Consider the following 13799-nt stretch of genomic DNA (forward strand, 5'->3'; position numbering starts at 1 on the left):
TCTGTGTGTAGAGTTTCTCTCCCTTGCTCAAGACCAGCAGACTTTGAATTGGATTAAATCTCACTCATGAGCAGCTCTGTCTCCCCAGAGCAGTAAGGAGGGCTTTTAAGCAGTCACGATACTGCGGAACCCCCCCCCGGAGAGAGACTAAAGACATATATAGTGATTTGTTTCCAGACCTTATGATACATTTCCGGGCAAAACAACCCACATATCTGATCTGACCTCTGGCCTGTGGAAAGCATGGGACTCACTGTGCTCTGACGGGTTCCTGCTTACTCTTGTCAAAATAGAATCCAAGAGTGAACGTCAACAGCTTTGTAGAGAGGAAAGGGGAAGGGATAACCACCCCAAGCCCCCACATTTTTTTTTTTCTTTCTGGACTATGTCATCATGGGCTTGGAGAAATGCCTAGCAGAGGTATTCTATCAAAAATAACATGAAAAATATTAGTAGCCTCACTGCTACTGTGTCCCTTCCCCCTACTTCAGAACAAGCAGGTGGAGAACAGAGACGCAGGAGGCCTTCATTCTATTTGTTCAACTACCTTACTCTGTTTCCTCCGTCCTCCCGGAGGGATGCTGGCTCCTCCAGGCTGTGGAAGGATGGAGGCTCAGGGAGAGGGAGTTCTACGTTATGTCATTTTTCATTCCAGCTTCTGTTTCACAGCACTTCACAGTTTACAAAGTATTTTCATGTTTGCAGTCTCACCCAGAAGCTGGAAACATCTTCCCATTTTACAGATGAAGAAACAAAAGGCATGTCCTGTTGCCTCCACCCTGACAGGTCAGCTGTGTCTGCCAGGCTCTGCTTAAAGCACATGGGCTCCAGGCTGATTTATCTCAGAGAATGATGGAACTCTGGGGGAACCTACGATTCTTAGAACCCAGAAGCAAAAATTCCTGAAAAGGACGAAGATTTCTAAGAGTAGAGGAGCAGTCCCCTGGGATCCAGAAACCACAAACTTTCTCTCTCCAGTTTGGATTGGGGGCAGGAGAGAAAGACAATGCTAGTACATATGGGGCATTTAACATTCCAATGTTGTCCCACTGCTGTCTGCATTTAATACTATATGCATATTTGAGAGAATGTAGTGATAGGGTATACTTAAGAAATAGCTTCAGGGTGCCTGGGTGGCTCAGTTGGTTAAGCAACTGCCTTTGGCTCAGGTCATGATCCTGGAGTCCTTGGATCGAGTCCCACATAGGGCTTCCTGCTCAGCAGGAAGTCTGCCTCTCTCTCTGACCCTTCACTTCCTGTGCACTCTCTCCCTCTCATTCTCTCTCTCTCAGATAAATAAATAAAATCTTAAGAAGAAAATCTTAAAAAAAAAAAAGAGAGAAAGAAATAGCTTCAGTTTCCAGTGGGTTCATTACAATGAACCAGTAATGATTACATTTGCTGAAAGACTTCAGTGAGCACAGATGTAGGCCTACTTCATTTTGCAGAGTTATTTCTGATACATGAGTCGTAGGTCTCATAATTATGAGTATAGAACACACGGGTTGATTTTCCTTAAATGGTCTGATTCCCACGTGAATCCAACATCTTTGAACCTCAAAGGGTTTCAGGTAAAACCATGTCATGTCAAACTCCAATGGTTCACTCCAGACCTTTCTAGAACTGGAGCTCTGTGGACTCAATATTGCTTTATTAAGCAAGCCATTGTCCACACCTTGGCCCTTAGATTACATGGTAACTTTTAATGACAATGGCATTTGTTTTACAGTCCTTGCTATAATTACAATTTTCTCACAATACCATTTTTTTGGGCTTAAAAACTCTTAGAAAGAGAACGAGATCTTAGAAAGATTCCATATAGTCACAAATTTACAGATTAAATTACACTGTGCTGTGATTATATATGTCTCTGGAATTTAGATAGGTTTTATTTCAACTGGCAATCTATACATGTTCACAAAATGATTTATCACCAAGCCATATGGCTTACCAAAGTGACTAAGAGATACAAAGATAGGAGGACAAGAATCCTAACATGGACAACTTTGTATCAACAAGTTGGCCATTTCACGATGTATTGTGAAATAAAACACTGAATAATATTCCCAAACTGGTAGCAGGTGGGCAAATACAGGATGGGGAGGTGGTGATGTATTTAACACGGTGCTTAAAACCTTGGGAGTCTGCAGTAAGGGTTCCTTGAGGAGGATGATACTCTTATTTCTCAGGCATGCAAATGGAATTTGCATGATGAGACATTTGTTAAGTGAAAATACAAATGCTCAACAGCCCAAATTTACTCAGAGACATAAATCTGAGCGTCACAGTTACTTATGATGATGGTAATGGTGGGGATGAAAACATGTTGGAAGCCTGCTAGGAATTAGGCACCACACACACACACGTATGCACGCATACATATACACGAAATTTCTGGTGCATACGATAATCCCGTACAAATGAGGAAATCGGCCAGAGAGTGACTTTCCCTAAGGTCACAAAGCCGGTAAAAAAGTTGAACTGAGATTGAAACCTCAACTATCTGATTTCAAAATCTAGCCTTCTTCATTTATTGGCCCTGCAGTGATGTCCACAGGGGGACATGTGTTCATCTGCACACAGTTTATATTTTCAGCCCAAACAAAGAGATCCTAAACCCCTCAAACCATTGCAAACAGCTGCCTATAAATGTCAAAGGGCAGCAGGCGCGTTCCCAAGCTTCCATCAGCAGTGGACCAGGTGGTAGTAACTTAGGTGCTTAGACCATGGGTGAGCATTGCCCTTGGGAGACCTGACTGCTATCTTCCAAAGTCAGCTACTCTTCTCACTTAGTTTCTTGAATTGTGCTGAATTTACAACCAGACCCACAGATTGGCCTTGAGTGGGAGCATGAGTGCGGGCAGGAGACAAGGAGATGTGATCAGTACTTTTCTCCTACATCCTTAACAGAGCCCACCCTGGTCCCCTTCTTTTGCCTCCAAGATGGGAGGACCTCTCATGGCTTTAGGCCAGAAGTCTAATCAGCTGAGGAAGCTACTGCGGTCTGTTGGCCTTCTGGTTACCTCAAGAGCAGCCATTCCTCACAAACTCTCTTTTTCCCTTCTCCCCACAAAAGTCCCTGAACTATCCGAGTGTGTTCCATCTGGACGAAACACTGCGGACCTATGATCAGGAAGCCTTTGGGCAGGCCCAGAGGACAAAGGGCAGGACCCCTATGACTGTGCCTTCTACACCCTTCCCATTTCTTGCATGGTCCCAATTTTTCATCTCTACTTTGCAAACTTTCCTTAAAAGGCTGACTGTGTCTTCACAGTGCCTGAAAGAAAGTGTGAGCTACCATGCTGACCTTAAATCAAGATTCGCTCCCTCTTTCTTTCTTTCTTTCTTGTGGGCCTGAGTCATCTCTGCACATGGCTTTTTGGTCTCCTTAAGGTAACAAGGGTGGGGATGCTCCCGATCCAACCTCATCCTGGCTCCTGGTGAACAGGCTTAAGAAGGTGTGGTTCCTTGGGCATCATCTTACCCTCTTCTCCTTGTCTCGGGCTAACAGGCTGGCCTGGCCTTTCTGCACAGCTCCAGAGCCCTGCCAGCCCACATCGGCCCCTCTTCCTTACGTGGTAATATCTTCCTTAGCAGCAATCCCCTGCTCTGAATCCCCCTGTTCTCCCCATCTCCCTGCAGTGTGTTCATAGAGGGAGCACTGCTATGAGCCCCAGTGACTCCTCTCTGGGAATGATGTTCATTCACTTCATTCCACAACAGATATTTAAAGGATTTATATGATGCTAGGAACACCCCTAGGCGCTTGGTAACACACAGCTAGAAAGACATCCATTGGCCTTAGGAAACCATATTCTCTGAGTTTGCCTTCTTCCAAAACATGACTCTGACAGAGACCAGAATGTTTCAGAACTGGAAGGGACCTTCCAAATCATCTGAGCCATCTGCCCCATTTTATAGGTCAGTAAGCTTAGGAGCCAGGTCTTAGGTCTGCAAGACCAAGTTTCTTCATGCTTGTTTGCCATCTAGTCCACTCATCTGGAAAGTAATGCTCTGTGTGACCTTGGGCAGCCCTTCCCCTCTCTGGGCCTCAAACCCTTGCTCGGGCATGGTGGAGCTGGAGGAGAGAGAGGACCTAAGGTGCCATCCAAGTCCTTTTGGCTCTTGTCTTACGCTGCTTGTAAACACTCTTGGGGTTCATGCTAAAGCTTCCATTTGTGTATGCCACATCCTCCAACTTCAGTATACGTTCCTGGTGTGGGGAGGGGGGCCAGAGGCCAGTTGACATCCCCGGGTCACCCACAGTACCACATGCGCTTTGTTATTTACATCGTGGGAACTCAACTGCGTTCAGCTGATTGAGCCAGAACAGACCACATTGCTTTTTTTAAACATTAGGCCACAGGTGAGAACAATGCTCTCCAGATAGAAGACAGCACCCACTTCAGTTACTCAAACAAAAGCCCTGGTCACGGGAAGCCGCAAGCACAGAACACCATCATCTCTGATGCAGATGTCGATTCTTTCCTGATACCTGGGTCCAAATATAAATTCAAATATGTGTGTATATTTCACAGCTAGGATAATTCTTAGGTAGGAACTTGGACCTCAAGGAATTAATGAGCCCCAAAGTTTTTATACTTCTTTAAGAGTCTGCATTGTACTGCTCTTAAGTATCACACAGGGAATCAGGCTCAGACAACATCCTCACCAGCCATTTGACCACGGCTAAGTTACCTACGCTCTGTGCCTCAGTTCCCTACCTCCCGGATGTCTATGAGGATTAAGAGTTCATACTGGTAAAGGGCCTAGCACAAGGCCCAGCACATAGAAAGGGCTATGTAAGTGTCCATTAAAGAAAATAAGCCACGTATGTGCTATCACAACTGGGGCATGATGGTGAATGACAGTGTAATTACAGATATTCACAACAATCATGAATTCCGAACACTTTCCCCGATGGTGACAGCTTGGAGTTCACGAATCTGTTGTAAGACATGCCATTTTTATACACCCCTGCACGGCTGGTAATGTTTCCCACAGTGCGTGGAAATATTTCCCCTGGCTATGGATGCAGATAAAAGGAGTGAACCACAAGTACAAAAGTGATCATAATTACTGAAGCCACACATTAGGGGTTCAGAGAAGACTTCAGTGTCTTTCATCCTTAGTGTGTTACGTCTTTCATGTCTGCTTAATATGCAGACAACTTTGGATCGTCTGCCACCGAAGGAAATCAATCTTGAGGATAAACGGTGATTAAGGATTAGAATATACACACTGCTAACTATTCCTCAATAATTGAGAGCTCCTGACACGGTCTAGAAGCCAGAGCTCCTCCTTGGTCATGCTTCACAGACGCTGTGGGAAAACCCGAGGGCTGTGCTTCTCTGGCCAGCAGCATCTGTGATGCCAGTGGGATCAGAAAGGATATCCTGGGGGGTCAAGGGCACCCACTTATAAGCCATCAAGTCAAGGCAGGGATCACCCTGGGTGCCTCAGAAGCCAGGCAAGCCCTCACCTCCTTGAACTGAGTGCTGAGCTCCGGGGGAAAGTCAGAAGCACCTTCCTTCTGGCATTTCTGTGCCAGGAAGTGGAGGCCTGAATCCCGCCAGGGAGTGGGCCATCACCTGCTCAGGTAGTCATCTCCATAAAGCCGAGCCAAACGCCAGCCGCTTACTAACCTGGGTGTGGGGCGGGAGCGGGGCCCGCATAAGCAGCGACTGACCAGCTTCACTCACCACAGAATCATCAATTTCTGCGAGGCGTGTCCGGTGCTTCCGCCCCAAGCGCATGATCTTTTTCCAGGTGTAGTAGTACTCCACACACTGAGCCACGGTCTTAGACTTCACCTGCCGGGAAAGCCATCTGCAGATCAGCTCGGCAGCATGCGCTCTGCCCAGCCATCAGCTTTTGTGAAATAGCTCACAAGTGTTTGCAATTCAATTAAAAAAAAAATGTAGATCGGGAAAACCCTCCTTCGGCACCTGGTCTCCCTCCATCCAGCCCTCACTCTCCACCCCCGCCACACAGCTACCCCTCATTTCTTGGGTCTCATGCCAAAAACTGAATGCAGATACCAAAGAATACAAAAATGTATTTCTCCTCACAAGAGGCAGCACACTGTCTGCTGTTTTGCAACTTGACTTTTTTTTCCCACAATATAGCCTGGAGATCTTTTTTGATGTTGGTTCACAGAGAGCTCATTCCCTTTTTTAACCCATAAAGCAGCATGTTTTTTCATTTAATGTGCTTGAGTGTATTTGGCTCTCTGGCTGGTTGACCTTCAAAATCTATTTGTGAAAAATGTTCCTCAGTAATCGAACAGGAATGTAAGGCAAAAGTTATGATGATAAGAGCTTAGTTTCTGCAGGAAACCAATGCTGCTCTGCCCTCCCCCAAGGGGGCAAAGGTACATATATTAGAGGGGGGAAAAATGCCTTTGTGTAGTTCATAGATCTCCAAGCTCAAGGTGTGGTTCAATAATGTGTGTTTTCTGGAGGCTGGCCACAATTCTTGCGGGGAGCCAGCCAACCCAATCGTAAGATCAGAGGGGCAAAACCCCAAGTCCTGTCTTCCTGAAGCTGTCCCCTTCTCATCCCTGGATATCTTGAATTTCTAGAGCTGCGCAGGGAGTGAGGACACTGGCTCGGAGAGCACTTGCTCGCAAAGCCAGGGAGTGAGGACACTGGCTCGGAGAGCACTTGCTCGCAAACATGACACATGACTCCATCACCAGTCAACACGGTGCAGGCCTGCAAGGGGTGAGGCCTCCCCTGGCTCAGTCCTGGGGCAAGGGGACTCAAAAAAGACGACAGCATGGAAGCTGCTGAGCTGACGGGGCAGCCAAGAGTGGGGTGGGCTCCAAGGCAGAGAAAGCCAATAGTGAATACAGATCTGGAGAGGGAGGAGAGTCTACCTGTTCTGATTCCTATCCATCAAGGAAGGCCCTAGATTAAGGACAGGAGACAGGCATCCAAGTGGGTGACATCGGCCAGTACAGATGCCAGTGGGAGTTATTACCTGCAACTGCTCTCTGTGGACCTGAACATTTTAATTACCTTAATAACACAACACGTCTCCATTGTTCATGGATTTTCTGAAACACCCTTGGGATCATTTTAACTTTTAGTCTAAACCACCTCACCTCTTAGAAATGAAGGTCTACTAAGTTCATTATCTGCTGTAAAAGTGCTATTTCATCTGTATAGAAGAGTTCTATTTTGTTGCAAGATGTTATGTATGCAAACTATTATTTTTATTATTATTGCCATTATGATTAGGGGCCCCAAACCAGATGCTTTGCTGCTGGCTAGCGGGGAGGCACCTATCATCCCTTCTTTAATTTCTCAGAAAAAAATTGCCAAAACACAACAAATCTGTCAAATATACAAGAAATGAATCATGTATATTGTAAACTAGCAGACCCGTCCTATTTATTCTGAGAGAATGTATAAATTACATGTATTTAATAAGATAAAAAATACCCCCCGACCACTATGTCCAAATAATGTAGGTTCTCCTTCTCCCTCACCTCCCTGACACTGGAGTGACCCTAACATCCTTCTCGTGAGAGTGTTAAATGAGTACCAGATATTTCTGTATGTCTTTAGGTACACAATTTCCCAAATTCAATTTCAAGTGAGCGATTAGAAAAAGCATGCTTACCATCTTCTGTACAAAAATAAAGTCTTTGCTGTAAGTGGCTAGTGCTTTATTGAACAGTTTTCTTTCTAGGGAGGTCCACTTGTCGGAACCTACAAAATAGAAACATTGTAAGAACAGCTCACAGTTCTCCCTACTTTTAGGTGCTGGCTTATTTAGTTACAAAACATGACTGTTTAGAAAGTGATATGATACACATCCAACTCCAGTTTGAACAAGAAATCCAGTGTAGTGTAATGGTTCGCAACCCTGACATCTGGATTCAAATCCCAGCTCTGGCTTTGACCTTGGCAAGTTACTGAACTCAAGACTCAGTCTGGTGACCTACAAATGGGAATGATTCCAATCGTCTTCAGCTTTTGTGATCTCTGCGAAGGTTAAAGAAGATAAGACACCACAAGTGCTTAGCTTAGTAACTGGAAAACAGGGAGTGCCCAGCAAAATGTAGCTAAAGGTAGATTCAGCAGTCTCCACCATCAAGATGCTCACCATCTAGTGGGGAGAGACACACCAGCAGGCCACGGTGTTCAAGGTGAGCCTCACGCTCAGGTTAGGGTCAGGCTTCCCGGTAGAGAAAACACCTGAGCTGAGTTTTAAAGGACACGCAGAAACAGTTCAGGCATGGAGGAGATGGAAGGGAATTCTGGGGAGGAAACGTGTTTGAGGCAAAAGTAAGAGCAAAGAGTGAGATGATGCATTCATTCACTCCATTCATTCATTCACTCAATCAACAGGTATTAGATGTCTACTACACGCAAGACACCGTGCTAGGAAAACAAATGACAAAACCCCTAGCATTTCTAGGTGCTTACTATTCCGCTTTCTAAGTACTTCAGAGGTATTAATCATTAGGCTGTACTGATAACCCCATAAGACTGGCATTACTGTTACCCATTTTACAGATGAAATGGAGGTGTTCAGAGAAGCAGTAACCCAGTATGGTTTAACTACAAGCTCCCAGCAAAAAGAAAGCAGATGAGGCTGGAGAGGTGGGTAGGACCAGTCCTTGATCTGCAAGACCAATGAGGACAAGGCCCCACAGTGCTGGGTTGGTGTACCTGCTTTGGTGGCTGAACTTGATTTTCACATTTGTTTCCCCTCCATAAATAAGAAAGCAAGATATGCAGATCATCATACAGGGTGGTCCTGTTAAGAAATTAAGCTTATTTCTAAGATAGGTCCTATTTCTGGAGGCTCTAGATAAGGTTCAGTCCTGGTGGCTGGTTCGCAGAAAACTCTGCTTCACTTTCCTGGCTTTTTGAGTTCTCTACATCTCTGAATTTTTTGGATGGTACACGGCAGGACCTTTGACGTTCTTCTACTTCTCAGAGCTATAATCCCCCAAACCGTAGTACTTTCCCTCCTCACCAGCGTAAGCCCAGGATTTCCACTTTGCTATGGCTGGCTGATGAAGATGAAAATACAGGAAACCTGAATTGTGTCTCCCATTGGAAGTTTCAGCCAAAATCAGTGAATCAGGCTCCTTGAGAGAATGTGTGAGTCAGTGATAGAAACAGATTTCTCAAATAAACACCTTCTCCGTGTGACCCAGTGATGGGTCCCCAAGCCAAGAGCTTTGGCTCCAGACTCAGAATATGTTCTGTGGAGTTGGCTGGCTCAGATCTCCAAAACACAGGGCCACCACCACCTGATTTCTTTGGTTTGCAAGTTTCTCTTTATTTCCAGAAGGGGAGTGGCCTTCCGAATAATCCTCAGCAGAAAGAAGCATCTTCCACAGGTTCTGGAGGCTGGGACATCTCTGGCTGTGCAGCCATCACAACAAGAAGGAGAAGAGAGGAGGAGTAGAGAGGTTTTGCTGGAATGGATATGAGCAGAGGACGTCAGTGCGATTTGGGTCTCTAGAATGGTTCCATCAGTGTTCCTCAAATTCTGTCTAATATTCAGGGCCTTGGAGTTCCAGCAATCATATTCCTCTTGCTCAGGAGCAGACGTAGAAAGAGAGAGACAGAAAGGATTACCAACTCTTCAGTTGAATAACCAAAGAGCAGCTGTGATTTCCTTTAGGTAGCCATCCAAACAGCAGAGGTAAGAGGAATCAGACATGTAATGATGGAAGAGGATCATTATGGGGACATGTCACATTGGCTGAAGCCCTGGTCAAGCTATCCCGCTGCAGGTCCAGAGCCCAGACAGCTCTGGGTTGCATCTCAGATATGGAATCAGGGGACCTCTTGCTGATGATGACTAGATCAATGAGAATTCTGTCTGCTCTCAGCCAGAGCACACATTTCCTAAGTTAGAGTGGGGCTCTCAGACCGGATGAGACACTAACAGGGCCAGGCAGCCTTCTCAGGTCAGCACCCATCTCTACGGTGGGCACAGGTGATTCCACCCCACGCCAGGAGAAGAATCATCACGTGATTACAGCCCAGGTCTATTATTTTTTTTAAGATTTTATTTATTTATTTGACAGAGATCACAAGTAGGCAGAGAGAGAGGCAGAGAGAGAGGAAGGGAAGCAGGCTCCCTGCTGAGCAGAGAGCCCCATGAGGAACTTGATCCCAGGACCCTGGGAACATGACCTGAGCCAAACACAGAGGCTTTAACCCAGTGAGCCACCCAGGCACCCCCCCAGGTCTATTTTTAAGCAGCATATCCCTTCATGCCTCCAAAGAGCTTGCCAGTTGCAACCCCACTGAATGGGAAGTAGCTTCCTGGACCATCTGACATGGGGGACTCCAAGCCTCATGGGGGAAGGGCATCCCCCCTGCTGATTCCTCAGTGACTTTTTTAGGGCTGCTGCTCTGTGATGGGGTCTTCAGTCTCCCCCACCTGAGTGTTTGTTCTGTACCTCTAGCCTGGATCAGAAGTGTGCTGCACTTCCCTGCTCTGAGGGCTTGCAGGGCCCGGGGCAGGGAGCATGTGCTCAGAGTAAAAGACGGCTGCCTTATGTGGTCCTCTGGGTGCACTTCAGTGCACAAGACAGCACCATGTATGTGTGTCTATCCAACAAGGACATCCATGAAGTGAGAGGCAGAGGCAAGGCCAGACCAGCAAATCCATTCGCTCACACTAGAGCGGGGTCCATCTTCATGACATCCTGATTAAGAGTGCCCCCAGGGCTGAGAATCCACCCCTGGGCTCCTGGACAGAATTCCCAGGACCGCATCTAGAAACACCCAAATGTGCTTTTCCCAGATAAAGGTACTGTGCTGTGATAAAAAGGGGTGACTTCAGCGGTGCCTGGGTGGTTCAGATGGTTAGGCAGCTGACTTTGGGTCAGGCCATGATCTCGGGGTCCTGGAATTGAGCCCCCACATCGGCTCTCTGCTTGGTGAAGCCTACTTGTCCCTCTCTCTCTGCCTACCATCCCCCCTGCTTGTGCGTGCTGTCAAATAAATGAATACAATCTTAAAGGAAAAGCAGTGACTTTAGTCAAGAGACCCCAGTCTGCAAATCCAGTTCTGCCACTTACTCCTATGGCCTCAGGCAAAGGTACTCAACTTCTCTGGCTCTCAGTTTCCTCTTCTCTGACAGACAGCACCATTTGGTCCTAAGTGGGTAGGTACACAACAATTATTGCTGGTCCCTTGGAAAGGAGATTCCAAGTCAGCCCACAGCTAGGGGATACACACTGTCCCCGGCTGACCTGAATTAACGGCACTGGAGAAGAATACTGGTCGTGCTGGTGTTCCTAGTTCTGTGGGAGTACAATCCCACCGCTGCTGGTTGCTGGTGGCTCCCCGACTTCCACTCCCTGACCCCCAAAATGCCTTCTGTAATCCCATAAAGGCAAGACTCAGGCATCTCATTCCCAGAGGCTCTGTCGGACAGGAGCGCTTTCTGCATTTTTAGACAAGGTTCTAAGCCAGCCCTTCCTGGATTCTGTGTCTTGGACAAAGTCCAGGATAAAACACAAAACCGAGGCAGGGGGCTGCCTCTAACAGTCCCCTTGCTCTGCCCTTTCTTCCTCTCCAGGATCCCCGCTGTCCACTCAGCATGCACACAGGGTTAGTGGGCTGACATTCCCCCTGCGCTCATTTGCCCTACCTGGGGATTCCTGGCTATTGGGCTGTTATCAGCAGGGGCCCCTAACAAGCCGATTAAGGCTAATTACAAAGGGCCTAATTAACTGAGGAAACTGGTGCTGGAACAGTATCCAGAGGAAAAATGTTCTGAGCTTTGGTTGCTGGGAAACAGGCTCTGGACTAGGGCTACATTTGGGGCCATCTATAGCTAACACAGGCAATTAAAAAGAGACATGGAGCGGTGAGAGAATTGGGCTCAGGATCTTTTAGAGGGCCCTTCCATCCTGCTCTCAAGACTTAAAATACTTTGGTGATGGTGTTGTTATTGCACAGAACAAGGAAGACCTGTTCACTGCAGGGAAAGGGGGACTGTTTTTAAATCAGATCTTCATTTCTGCGTAAGGTTTTCCACAGTAGGTAAAGGATGAATCCTTTTTTAGGGGGTGGAGGGTGAAATCGGCTGCTGCCAAAGATCCCCGTGAGGCAGAAGGAAGGGAGGCCTCCATCTGAATCCACACCTCGAACTCAGACGCTGAGCCCTTCTTTACCAGCATTGTGTCAGGCAAGGCCAGAGACCAATTACAACGACTCAGGTCCTGCCCTTGAGGAGACCACTCTCCAGCCAGAGACATGAGCTGAGAAAGCCTGGAAAATGCCATCACAGCTGTGTTCCTCGCCAAGCATTCTCTTGAGTATGTAGTCCTATCTGCTCATCAAACTGGGCAGCTTCCAAGATAGAGAACAGGCCTTCGCCAACCGATTGGGGATTTCCTCCAGGAATCCTGCAAGTCCAGAGTGAGGTCAGGGTCTGGGACTTGGGAAGAGCCTGGGCTGTGGTGGGAGCTGGATGGTAGCCTTTGTTGCACCCTTGCCAGGAAGCATGAGGCCAGTGTCTGCACCCACCTGCAGGAATGATCAGTTCGATGGAAAACCCAGGGATGCAGGAAGCCCCTTAATCACAACCAGGCGTCCTCCTCACCCTGACTCCCCCATGTTCAGGCCTTCCCCACCCAACCCAACTGCTAGCAGGGGAACTTCTGCAAAGTGCTACCCACACATGGGCGGGGGGGGGTGGGCTGAGAGGCTGGACAGCGTGCCTGGGTGTGGATTTGCATGCCGGAGGCCCATGCAACGGCATGTTCCTTCCTCCCAAGGATCTTGTACAGCGCTCCTCTGGCCTTGGCAAGATGCCCACCCATACTGGTGTCTTTCCTGGGCCCCAGCACTGGTCACTTTTTTCTTTTCATACTGAATTGTTTGGGATGAGGGGGGCAATGTCCTAAGTAAAGTAGGGGAAGTGATTTTCACACAGGCCTGGGTCTCCGTCTGTCTCCCCCCCAAACTTGTAGCCTCTGCCTCTAACCTTAGATGTTCTACCTCGCCTCCAGGGACAGAGTGGGGGTGGGGTGACACTGGTCACAGCCACAGAGCCAAAGCCTAAGGCGATCCAGAAGACCGTGTCCTGGTGATGCTGACTTTACAGAATCCTATTGGAGAGCAACCAAAAAGGGCACAAAGGCCAAGACAGGATGGGGCCACAGGGATGTGAGTCACTGATACCCTGAACCAAACTGAGGGAAGAAGGTGGTGGCTGGTAATTAGGACATATAAGGGGGATATACTCTGGGGCCTCTTCTGGGGCCTGGAAGAGAACTATAAAGTTATGGAGACTTTAGGGACCCATGACCTGTGGCCTTTTTGCTCATAGTTCTACTAGATTCTCCACGGCCCAGTCTGTGATCACTTCCTGGAGAAGGGAGACGTCTGGCAGATATATGTGAATACCCTTTTCTTGGAGACACAGGGCTAGTGGAATACCAACCTTTCAGACCTCAGCTCCACCTCTCCTGCCTCCAAGGTTGAAAATTTCAGGAGGCAAAAGAGTGCTTCCTGGTCTGCTTATGGGGGAGGGAGGCCAAGGATGGGCAACTAATTAGCTGGGTACCCTAAAAGATGGGTAATTTTAGCAGAGTTTAGTTTCAGAACCCTTATTATTATTACAGCATTTTGGTTCTGTTTTCTTTGGGGAGGGGTGGCTTCTATATAGCTTTCCAAATGTTGTGTCATGACACACATAAAACAATGTTATACTTGCTTGGCACAGTGGGAAGAACTGGATGGAGGGGGTCTGGGTCTCAGACAAGGTTGCTTACAGCTGGAGCTGACCAGCCCAGAGGCTCCGGC

General features: G+C 47.4%; 1 protein-coding gene across 19 annotated transcripts in view; it reads right to left on the reverse strand.

Moving 5' to 3' along the window:
• The window catches only part of TRERF1 (transcriptional regulating factor 1), a 201787-nt gene that overhangs the window by 10189 nt on the left and 177799 nt on the right, over positions 1–13799 (reverse strand). For 13 of the 19 annotated variants that reach the window (XM_013062255.2, XM_045071257.1, XM_013062245.2 and 10 more), the window contains 2 exons: positions 7630–7718; positions 5646–5813 (listed from right to left, as the gene is read on the reverse strand). In XM_013062255.2, the coding sequence (XP_012917709.1) occupies positions 5646–5813; positions 7630–7718 (257 nt within the window). The remainder of the gene's footprint in view (positions 1–5645; positions 5814–7629; positions 7719–13799) is intronic. The other 6 variants (XM_004739906.3, XM_004739905.3, XM_004739904.3 and 3 more) reach the window with 1 other exon arrangement.

Source organism: Mustela putorius, unplaced genomic scaffold (genome assembly GCF_011764305.1).
Source record: "Mustela putorius furo isolate JIRA1106 unplaced genomic scaffold, ASM1176430v1.1 tig00003983_pilon_pilon_pilon, whole genome shotgun sequence".
NCBI lineage: Eukaryota > Metazoa > Chordata > Mammalia > Carnivora > Mustelidae > Mustela > Mustela putorius.